At 34.6% G+C, this 13,876-nt stretch overlaps 1 protein-coding gene across 1 annotated transcript in view; it reads right to left on the minus strand.

Moving 5' to 3' along the window:
- Window positions 1-13,876, minus strand: part of MMP16 (matrix metallopeptidase 16 (membrane-inserted)) — a 176,818-nt gene that overhangs the window by 66,061 nt on the left and 96,881 nt on the right. The window contains exon 4 of the mRNA XM_014965450.1: window positions 4,304-4,608. Coding sequence (XP_014820936.1) covers window positions 4,304-4,608 — 305 coding nt within the window. The remainder of the gene's footprint in view (window positions 1-4,303; window positions 4,609-13,876) is intronic.

Consider the following 13,876-nt stretch of genomic DNA (forward strand, 5'->3'; position numbering starts at 1 on the left):
AGTCATTGTCCTTCTCTGGATTTAGCTACATTATTCATAGTCCATAAATTTTTCATTCAAAAAATGATGTGATATATATCACCTAAATGGACTGGAGTACTGGGAACAATGAAATCTCTCCCTAGCCTTAAGACTGGTATATTAAGATTTCTTCCTTTCCTTTCCCACCCACCTTCCTCCCCCCAGTTCTTTTTCTTTCTGGCACTTAAGTTCAGAAGAAAATAAAGATCTACAGTTTTTCTTAATAAGTGCTGATTTTTCAGATAGCTACTTATGTAACTTGACTTTCATCTCCTGTTTATTCTTTTCTCTTTTTACATCTTTAAGCGTATATATTGTGAAACGTTTCCCTGTGATACTCCTATACTTTCTGATTTGCTATTCCTGAACAGCGTTTCACCTTCAATGTATGTTTCCTCCATCCTCTTTTTCTACCATAGTTGCTAAGTTACCAAAATAATCTGAGATTTAACCGAGATCACCGAGGAACACGAGGTACTTCGTAAGATGCATGAATAAACCACCCTGTCCCGAGTAATTTACAAACCTAAGGCTCTCACCTCACACTGGAGCCCAGATAGGCAGACCATAAAGCAAATAGGGTCTACTAGAGTTGAAAAAGTCTACTTGAAAAGGAGATGTCCTGAAAGAACAAGTGGTACCTGAAAGCTGACTGGAGGAAGGTTACAGTCCAAAGCACACAAACACTTTGTCCAACATATTGGAAGACTACCATTTCCCTACCTTGAAAAAAAAAAAAAACCAAACACCTTTAATCCTCCAGTATATCCCTCCTTCCTTAGCAAAAGAAATTCTGTCCTTTTTTTTCCATTGACCTCTTGGGATGGCAAGTTTCTTGTCCTTTTTTTCTGGCCAATACTTCTGGCATCATCTGCAGCACTAGGCAAGGAAATTCAGAGAAAAGACCTCTACAGCTCAGCTGTAGCTAAGGTACCAGCTGTGCCCTGCTTACAGGGTATTACGAAAGCAAAGAAATACATCATTTTAGAGAGCCTGCAAGTGTTAAACTGTATGACAGAAGGTTTTTTTTCCTGAGCAACGGGCCCATTAGCCTTTACACCTACAAGAGCCTTATTAATTCTTTAGAATAAGGCAGGAGTAAAAGCACAGATCTCTTCCTCAGAACATGATTGATAAGACAGGTCTGCGATCTACAAAAACATACCACTGAAATGAGAACAACGGAAAGCAGAACTGCACTGTGGAGGTGATATATTCCTATTGGAACTGTCCTTTCAGTATAGAACGTTATTAAAACTAAGCAACACACAGCAAAATCAAGCAAACGTGATAAGAAAAAAAAAAAAAAACCATAATACACAAAATCAAAACAAAACTAAACCCCAAACCTAAAGTATGAAGACACTGCAATTAACTAGCCTCAGAATACTGAATTTATGTATGATTGCTTATTTGAAAGGAAAATTATTTTAAAATGCCTGTTTATGAAAGCGTTTCAAGTGGACTCTCTTTTCTGAGGTAGACAGTATGCAAATAATTTTCATTAAAGGAAGAGTATAAGGTGGAAAATGAGGCTAGTACTTTTCAAGGGGATGTTATATTTGCATTTTTGCTGCTAAATAACCAAGTTGGTCCGTGTCTTTAAATCGCTCTGAAATAACAGAGTAGGAATCTGAGAAAATCAGTCCTTTGGGGCAAGAGTTAATTTCAAAATAAAAATAAAAATAAATCACTGAATCTTTTCCCCTTTGTATTGGATTTCTAATAACACTACATGAAGATGACTATTGGACTATTGGAGCAATGAACCTGAAAAAAATGACACTCACATGGGAAAAATGACTCATAGTTAAGATCATAAATATATTTTTCAACTTTCTGCTTTTCAGTGCTCTGAGCTCAAGATGATAGGGAGCCTCAGAGAGCTGTAAGTCTTTTCTTCCTGTCAATCCCAAATCGTATGCTTGCCTTCTTTTTGCACATGGAAATTTTTTCCAGTCACAAAAAAAAAATCTGGATGTTTCTTCAGAATTCCTAGACATAAGCTAATGCAGCAAGCTCATCAGCAGAACTTGGGCTACCTGATAATTGGAAGTCACCAATCATACAAACAGGCACTCTGTGTATACAGATCACCTGCTATTTCTAGAGTTACAATGACATGGGGCATTTTCTCTAGACAATAGCTATGACCTAAGATCCATGGTTCATACCATCTCAACAACGAAACTAGAAGTTGCCAAAACCCTGCAGAAAACTTGCATTGGCAAGATATTTATTTTAATTGCATGTATTCTGCACAAATCTTCCAGTCATAAAATATCCTGGGTTTTCTACCTTTCCATTCTAACAGGAATATGTCTCCCTCAAAAAGGTATATATGAACACACCAAAGTATATCACTTATTAAATGTGCAGAATATATTTCCAGTAATACCTATTAAACCTTCATGATGCAAATAGCAAAACATTTTTATTATAGAAGTTTTATGTTCGAAGATAAATAAAAACATCTTTTTAGTGATATTATCATTTTACTTTCACTTGATTTTTGTTCCTTCATGATATCTTAAATTTAATTAATACAAGAAATAGCTTTTGATAACTGCTCTACGAAAGTCAGCCACAAAAAGGCATGTAAGACATGAGTGGCCTTCTGCACTCTGAAAATTATTTAACAGAGAAGAAGACAGCCAGACGTTAGCACACTTTCACACAGACTAAAAGTATCCATTTGTGGAACTGCTCCAAAAGAGCTATCACATTTTAAATGGACATCTTGACTTCCAACGTACACATGCCTGCAGAATTCCCTGAGTGCTTAAAGTAATAGTTCCAAAACCATGGGACGTTATGTGCAGTGTTGGTGTCCCACTGAGAGAAAACCACCCTAATTTCGGCTCACAATGCTGTGACTGACTCTCTACCTGAACTGCACAAACAGAAGATTCCCCCTGCTGTTTCTTTGAGCTAAACTTATGAAAAGGGCAAATACGAGCAGTGCAATACCACAGATTTTGCTCCAGTAAGAATACGGGGCTTGGTCCAAAAGAAATGAGCTTCTTGAACCCAGTCTGCTGCCAAGGGCTTCCACACTGCAGTACGCGGCCCCTGCTTCACTGACCCTGGCACAGCAGAAATATTGCACCATAAGAACAGTCACAATACTGTATTCATATTCCTGAAATGTTAACTTAAAGCTTCATTGCAAACTCCAGGCTACAATATACTGCTACATAAAAGGCTCTGAATTTTACTTGGAAGACCTCAGGTGAGAAAGGGAACGGAATTAGATAAAGCCTCTGATTTTTCACAAATTCAGTGTGACATTGAAATACACAGTTCTGCTCTTCTTGTCATCTTTATCATCTGCTGTATGCCAGAAACATCCTCCTTGTGCATCTGTGCCTCTTCTTTTGTGCATCATTTGCTGAAGAGACTCTCTCCAACTCAATGTAACTGGCTTAGTGAGATTTACTAGGACAACTGAGGCTGCTTGGAACCAAAACCTGTCAAAGCATCAAACACAGAGTATGTCTACACAAAAACTCTTCTCTGATACTGTTTTGCAGAGATGTAAGGATAGCTTTAAATTAGCTTTTCTAGGTAATGGCAGTTATTTAGTCACATGAACTTGGAGCTCAGCAAGGGCCAGATGATAGTTCTGTGGAGAGTAACTTTAAAGACTATCTTGATTTGATAAATTTTAGGTATGTCAACTGCACTATGCAGTCACTTACTTGAGTACTGGGAGTGTACAGCTTAAGTAAACTGGAGTTACTGTTGGAATTAACAATTCCAAAAGATGTTCAAAAGTTATTGGGAAACACTGATTCTGTTCTTGCAATGGCATCATTAAAAGTTGACTTTACATTCTGCCACTGCATCACCATAAAGAAAAACAGGGCAAGACCAGTTTTTTATGTGTTTTGGTATCCACTGTATTGGTGGATAGTCTCAGTTGTTCTTAACCTCTCTTTTATCACTGCTAAAGAGCATCCATGTTTTCCCCAAACCTAAGTAAGAACTATATGGCAAACAATTTCGAAATGAAATTATGTAAACATTCAACAGTACAGTGTTTGAATGAACAGAAAGGTTTCTACCAAGAATTCATTGTTTTTCAAGAGAAACACATTTTCATGTTTAGACAGAAACTTTTATGCCTCAGATTCTAATAGACCAATCAACTGTAGATATTTCTAAAGTAATGTGAACGTAGGAAAGAAAGCTATCTGATTTCAGGGGAAGGGAAACATGGAAATGTTAGTTGAAAATTCACCTCATTTATTATTTTGTTTAAACTGAATTTTTGTCTTACCGTCATGATTGGGATTTCCCAAAGTCCATGGCTCATCTGAGTCAAAATGAGTGTCTCCCCCGATCCCTGGCCCAGGGAAATATGCATGAGCCAAAAATCCTCCCTCCCCATCAAAGGGAGAACTGTCTCCATGAAAACCTGATGCAAAAATGATTGTAATATCCACGTCCCTCTTTCCATTTTCTAATTCAATATAAGGAACTTCTTCAAATGTTAGAGGAGTTACATTCTGCCACACATCGAAGGCACGGCGAATGGCTTTACGGGTTTCAGCATCACCTACTTTTGGAGTGACGTTCTTTATGCTGAAAGAAACAGAGAAACAGATTAAATTTCACAGAGTGGTAAGTAACATTGCTTAAATACATTTTCCCCTAATTATTAAAAGCACTGTGTTTTTAATAAAACATGCTAGTCTGGCGTTATATCCTTTAAGAAGAGTATTTTTAAATAAGCAGGTACGAAATTATTGTGTCATTCTGTGTAGCCCTTTATGCTAGGACGTATTATATGTCAGTTAGGTTACTCTCAGCGGTACAAAAATCTCATTTTCAGAAGATTAAAAATATTTTTAAATGAAAAATTCTTAACAGTGGGATAACCAGATTAATCAACCACTGACTGTTTACCTCCTGGACCACAATTAGAATCCATCACAGCTAAAGAACGGCATGCCATTTCTGATCAAAAGAAAAATGTTTCCAGTTAAATGAAATTTTAACTTCTTAAGTGAGTCCATTAACAATAGCTGAGCTCCATACTGTGAACACCAACCAGTATTCACAAAGTCTTAAAAGCAGTTCTTGTTGCATTTGTAACTGAATAGATAATTCCATATCAGAAACAAAGCCTTTTTATTTCAATGCAGGCTAAGATGTCCCTTTATGATCTGATTACTTCTATAAACCTCGCATAAAACTGTAGAATTTGTCAGAGAAATCATTTTACAGAAGATAAGCTTGTGCTAATTCAGAAATATATATTTAAACAGAAATTTCAGTCTCTACTACTTCAAATGACACATAAGAGAAAGGCAAAAAACCATCGGAATTACAGCTGAGTTTAGTGTCACAGTTAGTAGCAAATTATAGTGGAACCATCTTTAAAAAAACTTCTTTATTTATTTTTATTATTGAATTCAATAAAATAATGGCAGTAATCAGTTTCAGACCTATCCAATTTCCTCCGTCGTTTTTATTCAATTCATATGGCCAGCAAATACTCTGTTAGGTTTGTGTCTTTTCTGAAACTGCTGCTATCAGATGCTCTTGGTTCATTTGACATGTGCTTGACTGAGTGTCCAGCACAAACTGCAGAAACTATGTAGTTCTAGAGCACATGCAAGTTTTATGTAAGTTTACACAGCATATGTGTTAATGGAGAACAAAAATATTTCCATAAAGAAATCTGGAATGATCGATTTGTTTGGTGCATTAAATGTGCTTGATTATATGGTATTGTAAGTTTATATAAATGGAAATAAATCCTTCAAGTTTAATTTTTATAGATTTGGCTTCACATACATAATATTATGCTCATATGTTCACACAGAAAAAATAAAGTTACCTATTTTGACTTCCACTCAAAAATATTCTTGTATTGAGTCCAATACTGCTAGTATGTATGTTCCAAAGAGATATCAAGACAGATTAGAAGATAATATACTGTAGAGAATCCACTGCTTCCCTTGCTCTTTTGTTACAAGGATGATTTAACCAGCCATTACACACTTGTGCCTATTCTCTTATTGGCCTGGCTTGTAACATTTTTTCTTGTTTTGCCTTTCTCTTTCACATGCATGAGACTTACGAACATTTTCTCCCCTAAAAAAACACATTTTGAAGACATTTCTGCACTGCAAAGTCATTACCTTTTTGTTCTCTCTTTGAAATTAAAATTTTGAACTCTTTAAGTCTCTTACTGTAAGACATTTTATCCAGTTTATTAAATATTTTCTGTGATTTTTATTGAACTCACTCCAATTTTGCAGTGTTCTCTGTCAGAACTACAAAGAACTGCTGTGCTGATCTCTCTGTCAGAGAGAAAAAGCCCTCTTATTTGTACACATAGGCTTACCCTGTGTCATGTCAATGTCATGTGAATCAAATTGCTTTGTTTGATATCGTTTCTTCATAGATATTTACTCATCGTTAATTTTATGATCAGTGTTGTGTTGATTCACAGGTGATTAAAAAAAACACTTGATGCACTGGACCAACTACCAGAGGTTCTGCAGAACCCCCTTTCTGAAAGCTCCTTCCTTTGTGAATTACTTTTTTGAGATGCTTTGGTTGGCAAGTTCATCAACTACTCATCCTGTGCCCCTCAAGAATGTGCAGCAATTTACAACCAGCGTGTCATATGGCACTAAATCTCACAAAAGCACACTTACACTGCCACTACCAAACTCTTGACAATGGTTAACCTGTTGCCATGCTAAGAACACCTCTTAGAAAGCTGTTAAATTTTCTTTTCATCAGTCCTGCACTGTGCTCTCTAAAGCACGCAATTGTCTCAAGCACCACCCACTGAAGGATTAAAACCTCGGTTATTTGCTATTTATAACGAATACAGCAAATAAATCAACAGGCTTTCATAGAAAATAGACTGTGTCTAACAAACCTGATATTTTGGTGTAGGAAAAGTTCACCTGAAAGAAACAGTTTGTTATTTTTAATTATTTTGTACTTAGGAATCTTAGTAAAAGGTCATAGTCACACTTTGTGGTTATGTAAAGAGAGCAAAAAGATAGTTTTATGCTGTTATATGTGATATAAGGAAATGGATAAAAACAGATTGGAATTTTCTACTGGTGGTAAATTGATTAATTGCCTGGACTGAAATGGTTTGACTCACGTATTAAGCCTTATCACTTTACATTTTCTTGCTTTTTCAGTGCATAAAATAATTTTTTAGCCATTGATTACAAATGAAAAATTGAGCCATTGTGCTAGTTTCACGCGCATTAAATAGGGGTGATTACCTATGATGGGAGAGCTTTTCCAGAGGATTCAGCTAGTGAATTACTTCTGAAATAGCATCCTACATCTCAAGATTCATTGTCAAGAAGAAAGATTTTTCAAAGCATACATTCTGTATTAAAATGAGACAGATTTTTGGCTTCCAGAACAACCTTCTGGAGAGGGTGAGATTATACTGAAAAATGTAGCTTCTAAAAGAAATGAAATAAATCAGTAGTTATTCCAATATAAGTATTTCCAGAAAATGATTGTCCATATTAATGTGTTTAACACAAGCCATGTTCAATCCTAAAAGGGAAAATTCCAATATTGTGTGTAACACAAATGTTGAAGTTGTCTATCTGGGAACTTTGCATAAATAAGTCACCAGGTAGATGTATGAAATCCAAGTTATTTTACATTTATTTTGTGGTGTTGATCATATAACCTCCAAAGGAAAAGTACAGTATAAAGATCAATCCTCACAGTCAACGTATCAACTACCAGATTCAGACTTATCTCTTAAAAGTCTTCGGTTTAGACACTGCAATAGCAAATAAGGTCTTCTAGGAACATCTTTCTTATTACATTTGACCATATACCTTAAAGCCAGCAGTCAGCTGAAGGAGTGATAACTGTCACTGGTAACAAAAAAAAGAGGAAATGGGTATCTTACGCTCAACACGTGCTGATAATGGACCTCAAACAAAAATAAGTGGAGGACATAACTCAGAACCACTCCTACTGCAAGGTGGCAGCACAGCAAGGCAAAGGCCATCACAATAAGAAAACAATATTTACTAAGTATTATTTTCCTAATCTCCAAGTCTAGTGATCATTTCACAGAAAAGATGTTCAGTCAAGAAAGATCCAATGGTGACCTTGACCAGATGCAAAGTGCAAGCTTAAAGGGAGGCTGAAGAACATACTCACCGTTCCTTCCAGAAGTATTTAAGTAAGCAAAAGATGATCTATAAGAGGAAACATCTACTTTGATGTAATTTTTTTACAAAGTAGTAAACTGAGTGATGCTTTGTATAAATTTTGGAAGCTGTTATTCTTAGACAACCACAGCAATACATAAATTGAATACAGTATTTTGTAGTTATTACTGCTCTGATGAAAACTTAAGTTTTCAACCTGATAGTTGCTTTAGGCATGATAGCTTTTAAATCCATGTCCTGCACATGAAGAATAAGATTTCACCAGTGATATGCACTTTTCACATCATTTTCACTAATTTACTATTTCTACAGATTCCTGAACAGTCTTGTTTTGGAGACTGTTATTCTGAAATTCTGATTCCTGTTAGTTTTAGAAAAGCTTTGGGTTTTCCTTCCCCTCCCCCTCCTTCTCCAAAATATCCTCAAAAAAAATTATCCATGTTTCAGTGACATATTTTTGGCTGCAACAGCTTCAGTAGCCTTGCAAGGCTGTCAGGATACACCTCACCTGGCTGTGTAAAATCAGTCATCTGAAATTTAAATACAGTATATTAAGTAGCACATATTTGCCATTGAATTTCACTATTTCCTTTTTTCCTTCCTAAGCTGTCATTAGAACAAATCGTTATATGTTTCATGTAAATTGCTATGATTCTGTATATAAAATCAACCCTTCTGACCCAAGCTAAACCCAAGAGGCAGTTCAGCAAAGGCTAGAAAATGCTCAAAATGCATAAAGCTTATTATTACTGCTCACCTTAGCAGTAATGGCCTCCACAAGAGTTGTAATAACTAGTGACAGACTTCTTCATGACCTGTAGACTTTGATACTTCTATTCTCTACTGTATATAATAAATACAATTTTTAAATTGGTTCTATGCTCATTTGTGTATAAATCCAGAGTACAAGATTAACAATATCTTACTACCCTCTTGGGATGATTAGACTGGATACTAATGAGCGCTTTTAGAATTATTAGGTAATTATAATGATGAAAGATGATATTTTATTTTTTTTAAGAACATAAATATATCTGTTAAATATAAATGGGGAAAATATTTCTATGGTGCCATTTCTCTCAAACATTCCAAGATTTTCTTGGAGCAAAGTCACAAACTGGAAACATCATTCTAAAGAAAGAAAGTACACAGAAGATAAAAGAGCAGAAAATTCAGCTGAGTAGGTTAAAAGATGCCGTCAGTAATCTTTTTAAAGCCAATTATAGATCTGAATTTGATATGAAATAGTTAAGATAAGATGAATTGAAACACAGCTTAAATTTGAATAATTTGTTGAAACTACCTTCTCATTGCCATCATTGTAAATCAAACCTAAACTCAACCAAAGCTTTTTTTTTTTTTTTTTTTTTTAAATCCCACTGTTACTTTGATTGAATTTTTATTAATAGATTACCTCTGGTCAAAGGTATATTTCATTTTGCACCATCATTTCTCTAGAGATACTTCCTATCAAGTCGCTTCATTAATCTCTCACTGATGTGGGTTTCTTGGCTTAAACTTCTTTTCAGTCTCACTTTGCTAACTCTTTGTGGCCATAAACTCAGAATGTTACTCATGTAAAATGGGATCTCAGTTCATACAGCTCCTGCTCCAGCTGATTAAACCCAAGTCAGAACTATTGCTTTTGATTTTCTTTTTCTGTGATGACATTAAAAGTCAAGCTACTGCTGCCATGTTGGAAAGAGTTTATCACTTTCTTCCCTCTTTGGTTTCATGGATAATATTCTCCCTGTAATTCATTAAAAGGAGATTAAAAGTGACAAAGATGAGATTTCCAAGACACAAAACCAAGATTGATAAATGAAAGATGTTCTAAGCAGTCCCATATCGTAATTTACTACTACTTAATTTAAAACTAATAAAATGCAACATAAGCATTTACAATTATAGCATATTGATATTAAAATATTTAATTATTTTAGGATTGTTGAAGTAAGTACTAAATAAATGAGAACTGATATTCTAAAATTTCCAAATTTTATATGTAAAGGACTGACGCTAAAAATGCATATAGTGAAGAGAATTTTTTCTTTAATTACACTGTTGAAAAGCATAACTAATTGGATTAATTGATTTTTATGTTGGAATCCTCTCTCACAATTACAGCTATGTAGACCTTTTTCTTCGCATAAATTCTAGAATCACTACAGTGTAATTTAATTTCCTTTTATTAGGTCTGTTTTACATATCTTCCCCACTTCCATTTAGAGGTTAGAAGTACTAAGATAACATTGCTAACATAGTTCATTAAGAAAAGGGCAAGCATTGCCTTTATTAAGTTGTACTTTGGGGAAGCACCAAGATTAACAGAGGGACAAATATGCTTAAATCAACACTCAGGAACTGAAGTATTCCATTTTACTCAGATTCCTAAACATTGCCTATTATGGCACCAGCAGACATCAAGTAGATAGACATCATAAATTTTCCTGCGTATGATCAGGTTGACTAGAATTACATTTTTAATGGTATTTCTGATTTAAGGCTGATAAGATATGCAATTATAAAGACAAAAGAATGTTTAATAGAGCCTTAATTAGCATCTAATCCTGCATCCATGCTTACTACAAAAAGCTAATGCTTAACGTCAGGAACTGTAGCTTCCCTGTCCCATTAGTTCTTAAGGATTGAAACTCTAAGGTAGTCTTACAGTTTATGAGAACAAATTACTATTTTTCTAGATTTGCAGCTGTAAATCATCAGAGTTCCAGCAAAATATTTAAGTAGAACACTATGAACTCATGGGTGGGTCATTCTGAAAACATCTGTTTTCACAGAACCCTGAAAACTGCACCATTCCTCTCAGAATGCTTTCCACAATTTGTTACTGACTTAAAAAGGCAGGTTAGAACTGTAGAGTATATAGTTAAGTATTTCCTCTGCTTAAGGTCTTGTAGGCCCTCCCTCTTATGGGGAAAATGTTGTATCGAAGTGCAGCCCAACCCAGTAAATGCTTCTGGTGTGTTTCAAAATACATTAGTCAGGTGCTACTGAATTAAAGCATACAATATTGCCAGTGTATTGAAGTAAAGTTTTCAGATATTTCAGTGGTCCATAAAAGTGTTCTCAACATCTCTGAAAAAAACACATAATAATTATTTCCCCTTATTTCTGCATTTCATTTTTAACGGAAAGACAGTATGTTCATGTCTTGATGTTGAAATGGTATAGCCATATATTTAAAAAATAATGTAGTGTGAATGTCAGAACTGACCTTTTTTCATCCATGAGCAAACTGAATAAAAGGAAATTCAGAATTTACTGACTTTGTGACAAGTATGATTAATAAGGTGCAATACCTTGATATAGGAAATATTTTCTAAATATTCCTCTGTAGTAGTACAGCCAAAATCTGGTTGCTACTTTGAAGCAACAGTATATTCTAAGCTTTTTCTTAATTCAGCATTTTCTTAATTTTCAATATGGCTTTTAAACACCTAAGAAAAATTTTCTTGCCATATTCTGCACGATATGGGTAATTTAGACCATGGCAATAACATAGTCTCTTGTTAACAAGCCAGACAGGACTTTTCATTGCATACTGAAGCTCCCAGCCAGCATTAATTCATTTAGCTAGACAGCATAAAGTTAGACACGTCCAAATCTTTCATCTTCTGAGGGTTTTTGGAGCTGAAATCCAGGAAGTATCCAACTTGTTGAGAAAGGAAAATAACGTTAATCTAGGGCTTCACGCAGTGTCTACTGAAGTCAAGAAAAAGATTACATTAATTCTAGTTGGTTTGGGATTAATCCATTGACCATCTACAGTTACATTTCCTCCACCAATTAAATTATTACATACTGCTGAACAATCAAATTGTTGGGTTTTTTCTTCCTCAAGACGGCAAAATAAAGCAGAATTGCTTTTAAATTATTGTTTTATTTTAAATAGTTATGAGTTCTAAGTAATGGTTATAATTCAAGGCAAAGCTTGGCTTTTTAGAGAGCATTCTCCAATTTTATTTGCAGAAGTGTTCTGCAGACTAACTATTCTGAGCAATTGACCGATGACTGACTGCTGAAGTTAAAATCATGAATACTATGCCCAGAATTCTGATTGGGAGAACTTTCTAGTCAATAATTCTTTGTCTGAAAAGGACATACAAACATTTATGTTCTATTTTTAGAAAGCTGATTGCTTTATTGATTCACATTGTTGCTCCTTCTTTAAAGTACTGGATGATTTACTTCCCTCGAAAAAGATAAGGTAATCTTTTTTTGAGAGACTCCTGTCTTTGTAAACACCCCCTTGTTTTTTTTTTATTTTATTTTTAAAAATTCCTTAATGAGTTTCAGAGATTTCTTCTCTAACTCTATATAATGTTCAGAGATTTAGACCTGATATGGTCTAAGACAATAAGGAAGAATCAAAACCATATCCTTAAGATCTTTGTATTTTGCTCTGTAAGGGGGCTACAATTTTCATATACTATAGAGATTCTCTTTCACTCCGATAATATTCTGGCTGGTAAAAGTGTTCAAATAATCATTTTCTGTTTCTATTTTTATGGAAGTCATGTTAGTAGACAACCTAAGTACTACTAACGTCTACAAGGTATGAACTATACCAGGCAGAAAAGATACGGTAAGTAATATTGCTTTGTAACTTCATTAGAAACAGAAATTCTAACAAACACCCTATTTACCAGTTCAAATAAGTGGAAAGCTGTTTTCCCTAAGGGAAAGAAAGTACAATTAATGCAGCACAATGCCCATTCCATGCTGATGTTCCCAATACTGGAAATTTGAATTTTTATGCTGTCTGCATACACATTGTTTTCGAAGAGTAATTATCACTGAAACTCAAAATATAATATGTGGCCAAAAGTGACACAATTAATGTAAATTATAATAGTAGGTCACTTCTTCAAAGCACTATCTTGAAATTTGGGGAACTGTTTTCTGCTTGAAAAATTACACATGGAAAATATGGAAATGTAGAAAAAAATATCATAAATCACATGTGTAACTGTTTTGATCCTCTTGTCCATGATTACAGTGACAATCTAAGAGGCAATATATTCTGAACAACATTAACAAATTTAAATTTAACAGGTGCCAGGAGCAGTTCTTTGGGGGAAAAATAAGTGGCAGACAGAAAATGCCAGAGTAAAAATATTAGTAGGCACAGTTTAAAATGCATTTATATGTGATCTCAATTCTATTTTTCCATTAATAATGTCTTGATGTTTTGCCTGAAGCAATAATTATTTCATTTAAATAGAACATCTGAAGATAGACTCTAAGCCCAAGTAGCCAGACAGATAGTAAGTGGTAAATGTAGCTTTTGCTCTCTTTCAAAGGGCTCCTCTCAGCACTGGAATTACACCAATTTGACAACAATGCATAGAAAAAAGAACTCCACATCTCTGGATTTCAGAGCCCAACAAGAGTTTATACATTTACAATAGTATATTAAATATTTTCTTGAACTAAGCAACAAAGAAGCAAATTTGAAAAGCTTGTCTTACACCATTCCAATCAAAAACCTCGGCAAAAAAAAAAATAAAAAATCACCAAGTATTTTAGGTAAAACCATTAACTGCTGATAACGCCCATGGTTCCGCTCATCTGTTGTTCTCCTTTTAACATAATGGGTATGTCCACAAAATATTTTTTTCTTAATATTCTTCCTACTTAGAAAAGCT

The sequence above is a fragment of the Calidris pugnax genome, unplaced genomic scaffold, assembly GCF_001431845.1.
Source record: "Calidris pugnax isolate Ruff unplaced genomic scaffold, ASM143184v1 scaffold41, whole genome shotgun sequence".
NCBI classification, from domain to species: Eukaryota; Metazoa; Chordata; class Aves; order Charadriiformes; family Scolopacidae; genus Calidris; species Calidris pugnax.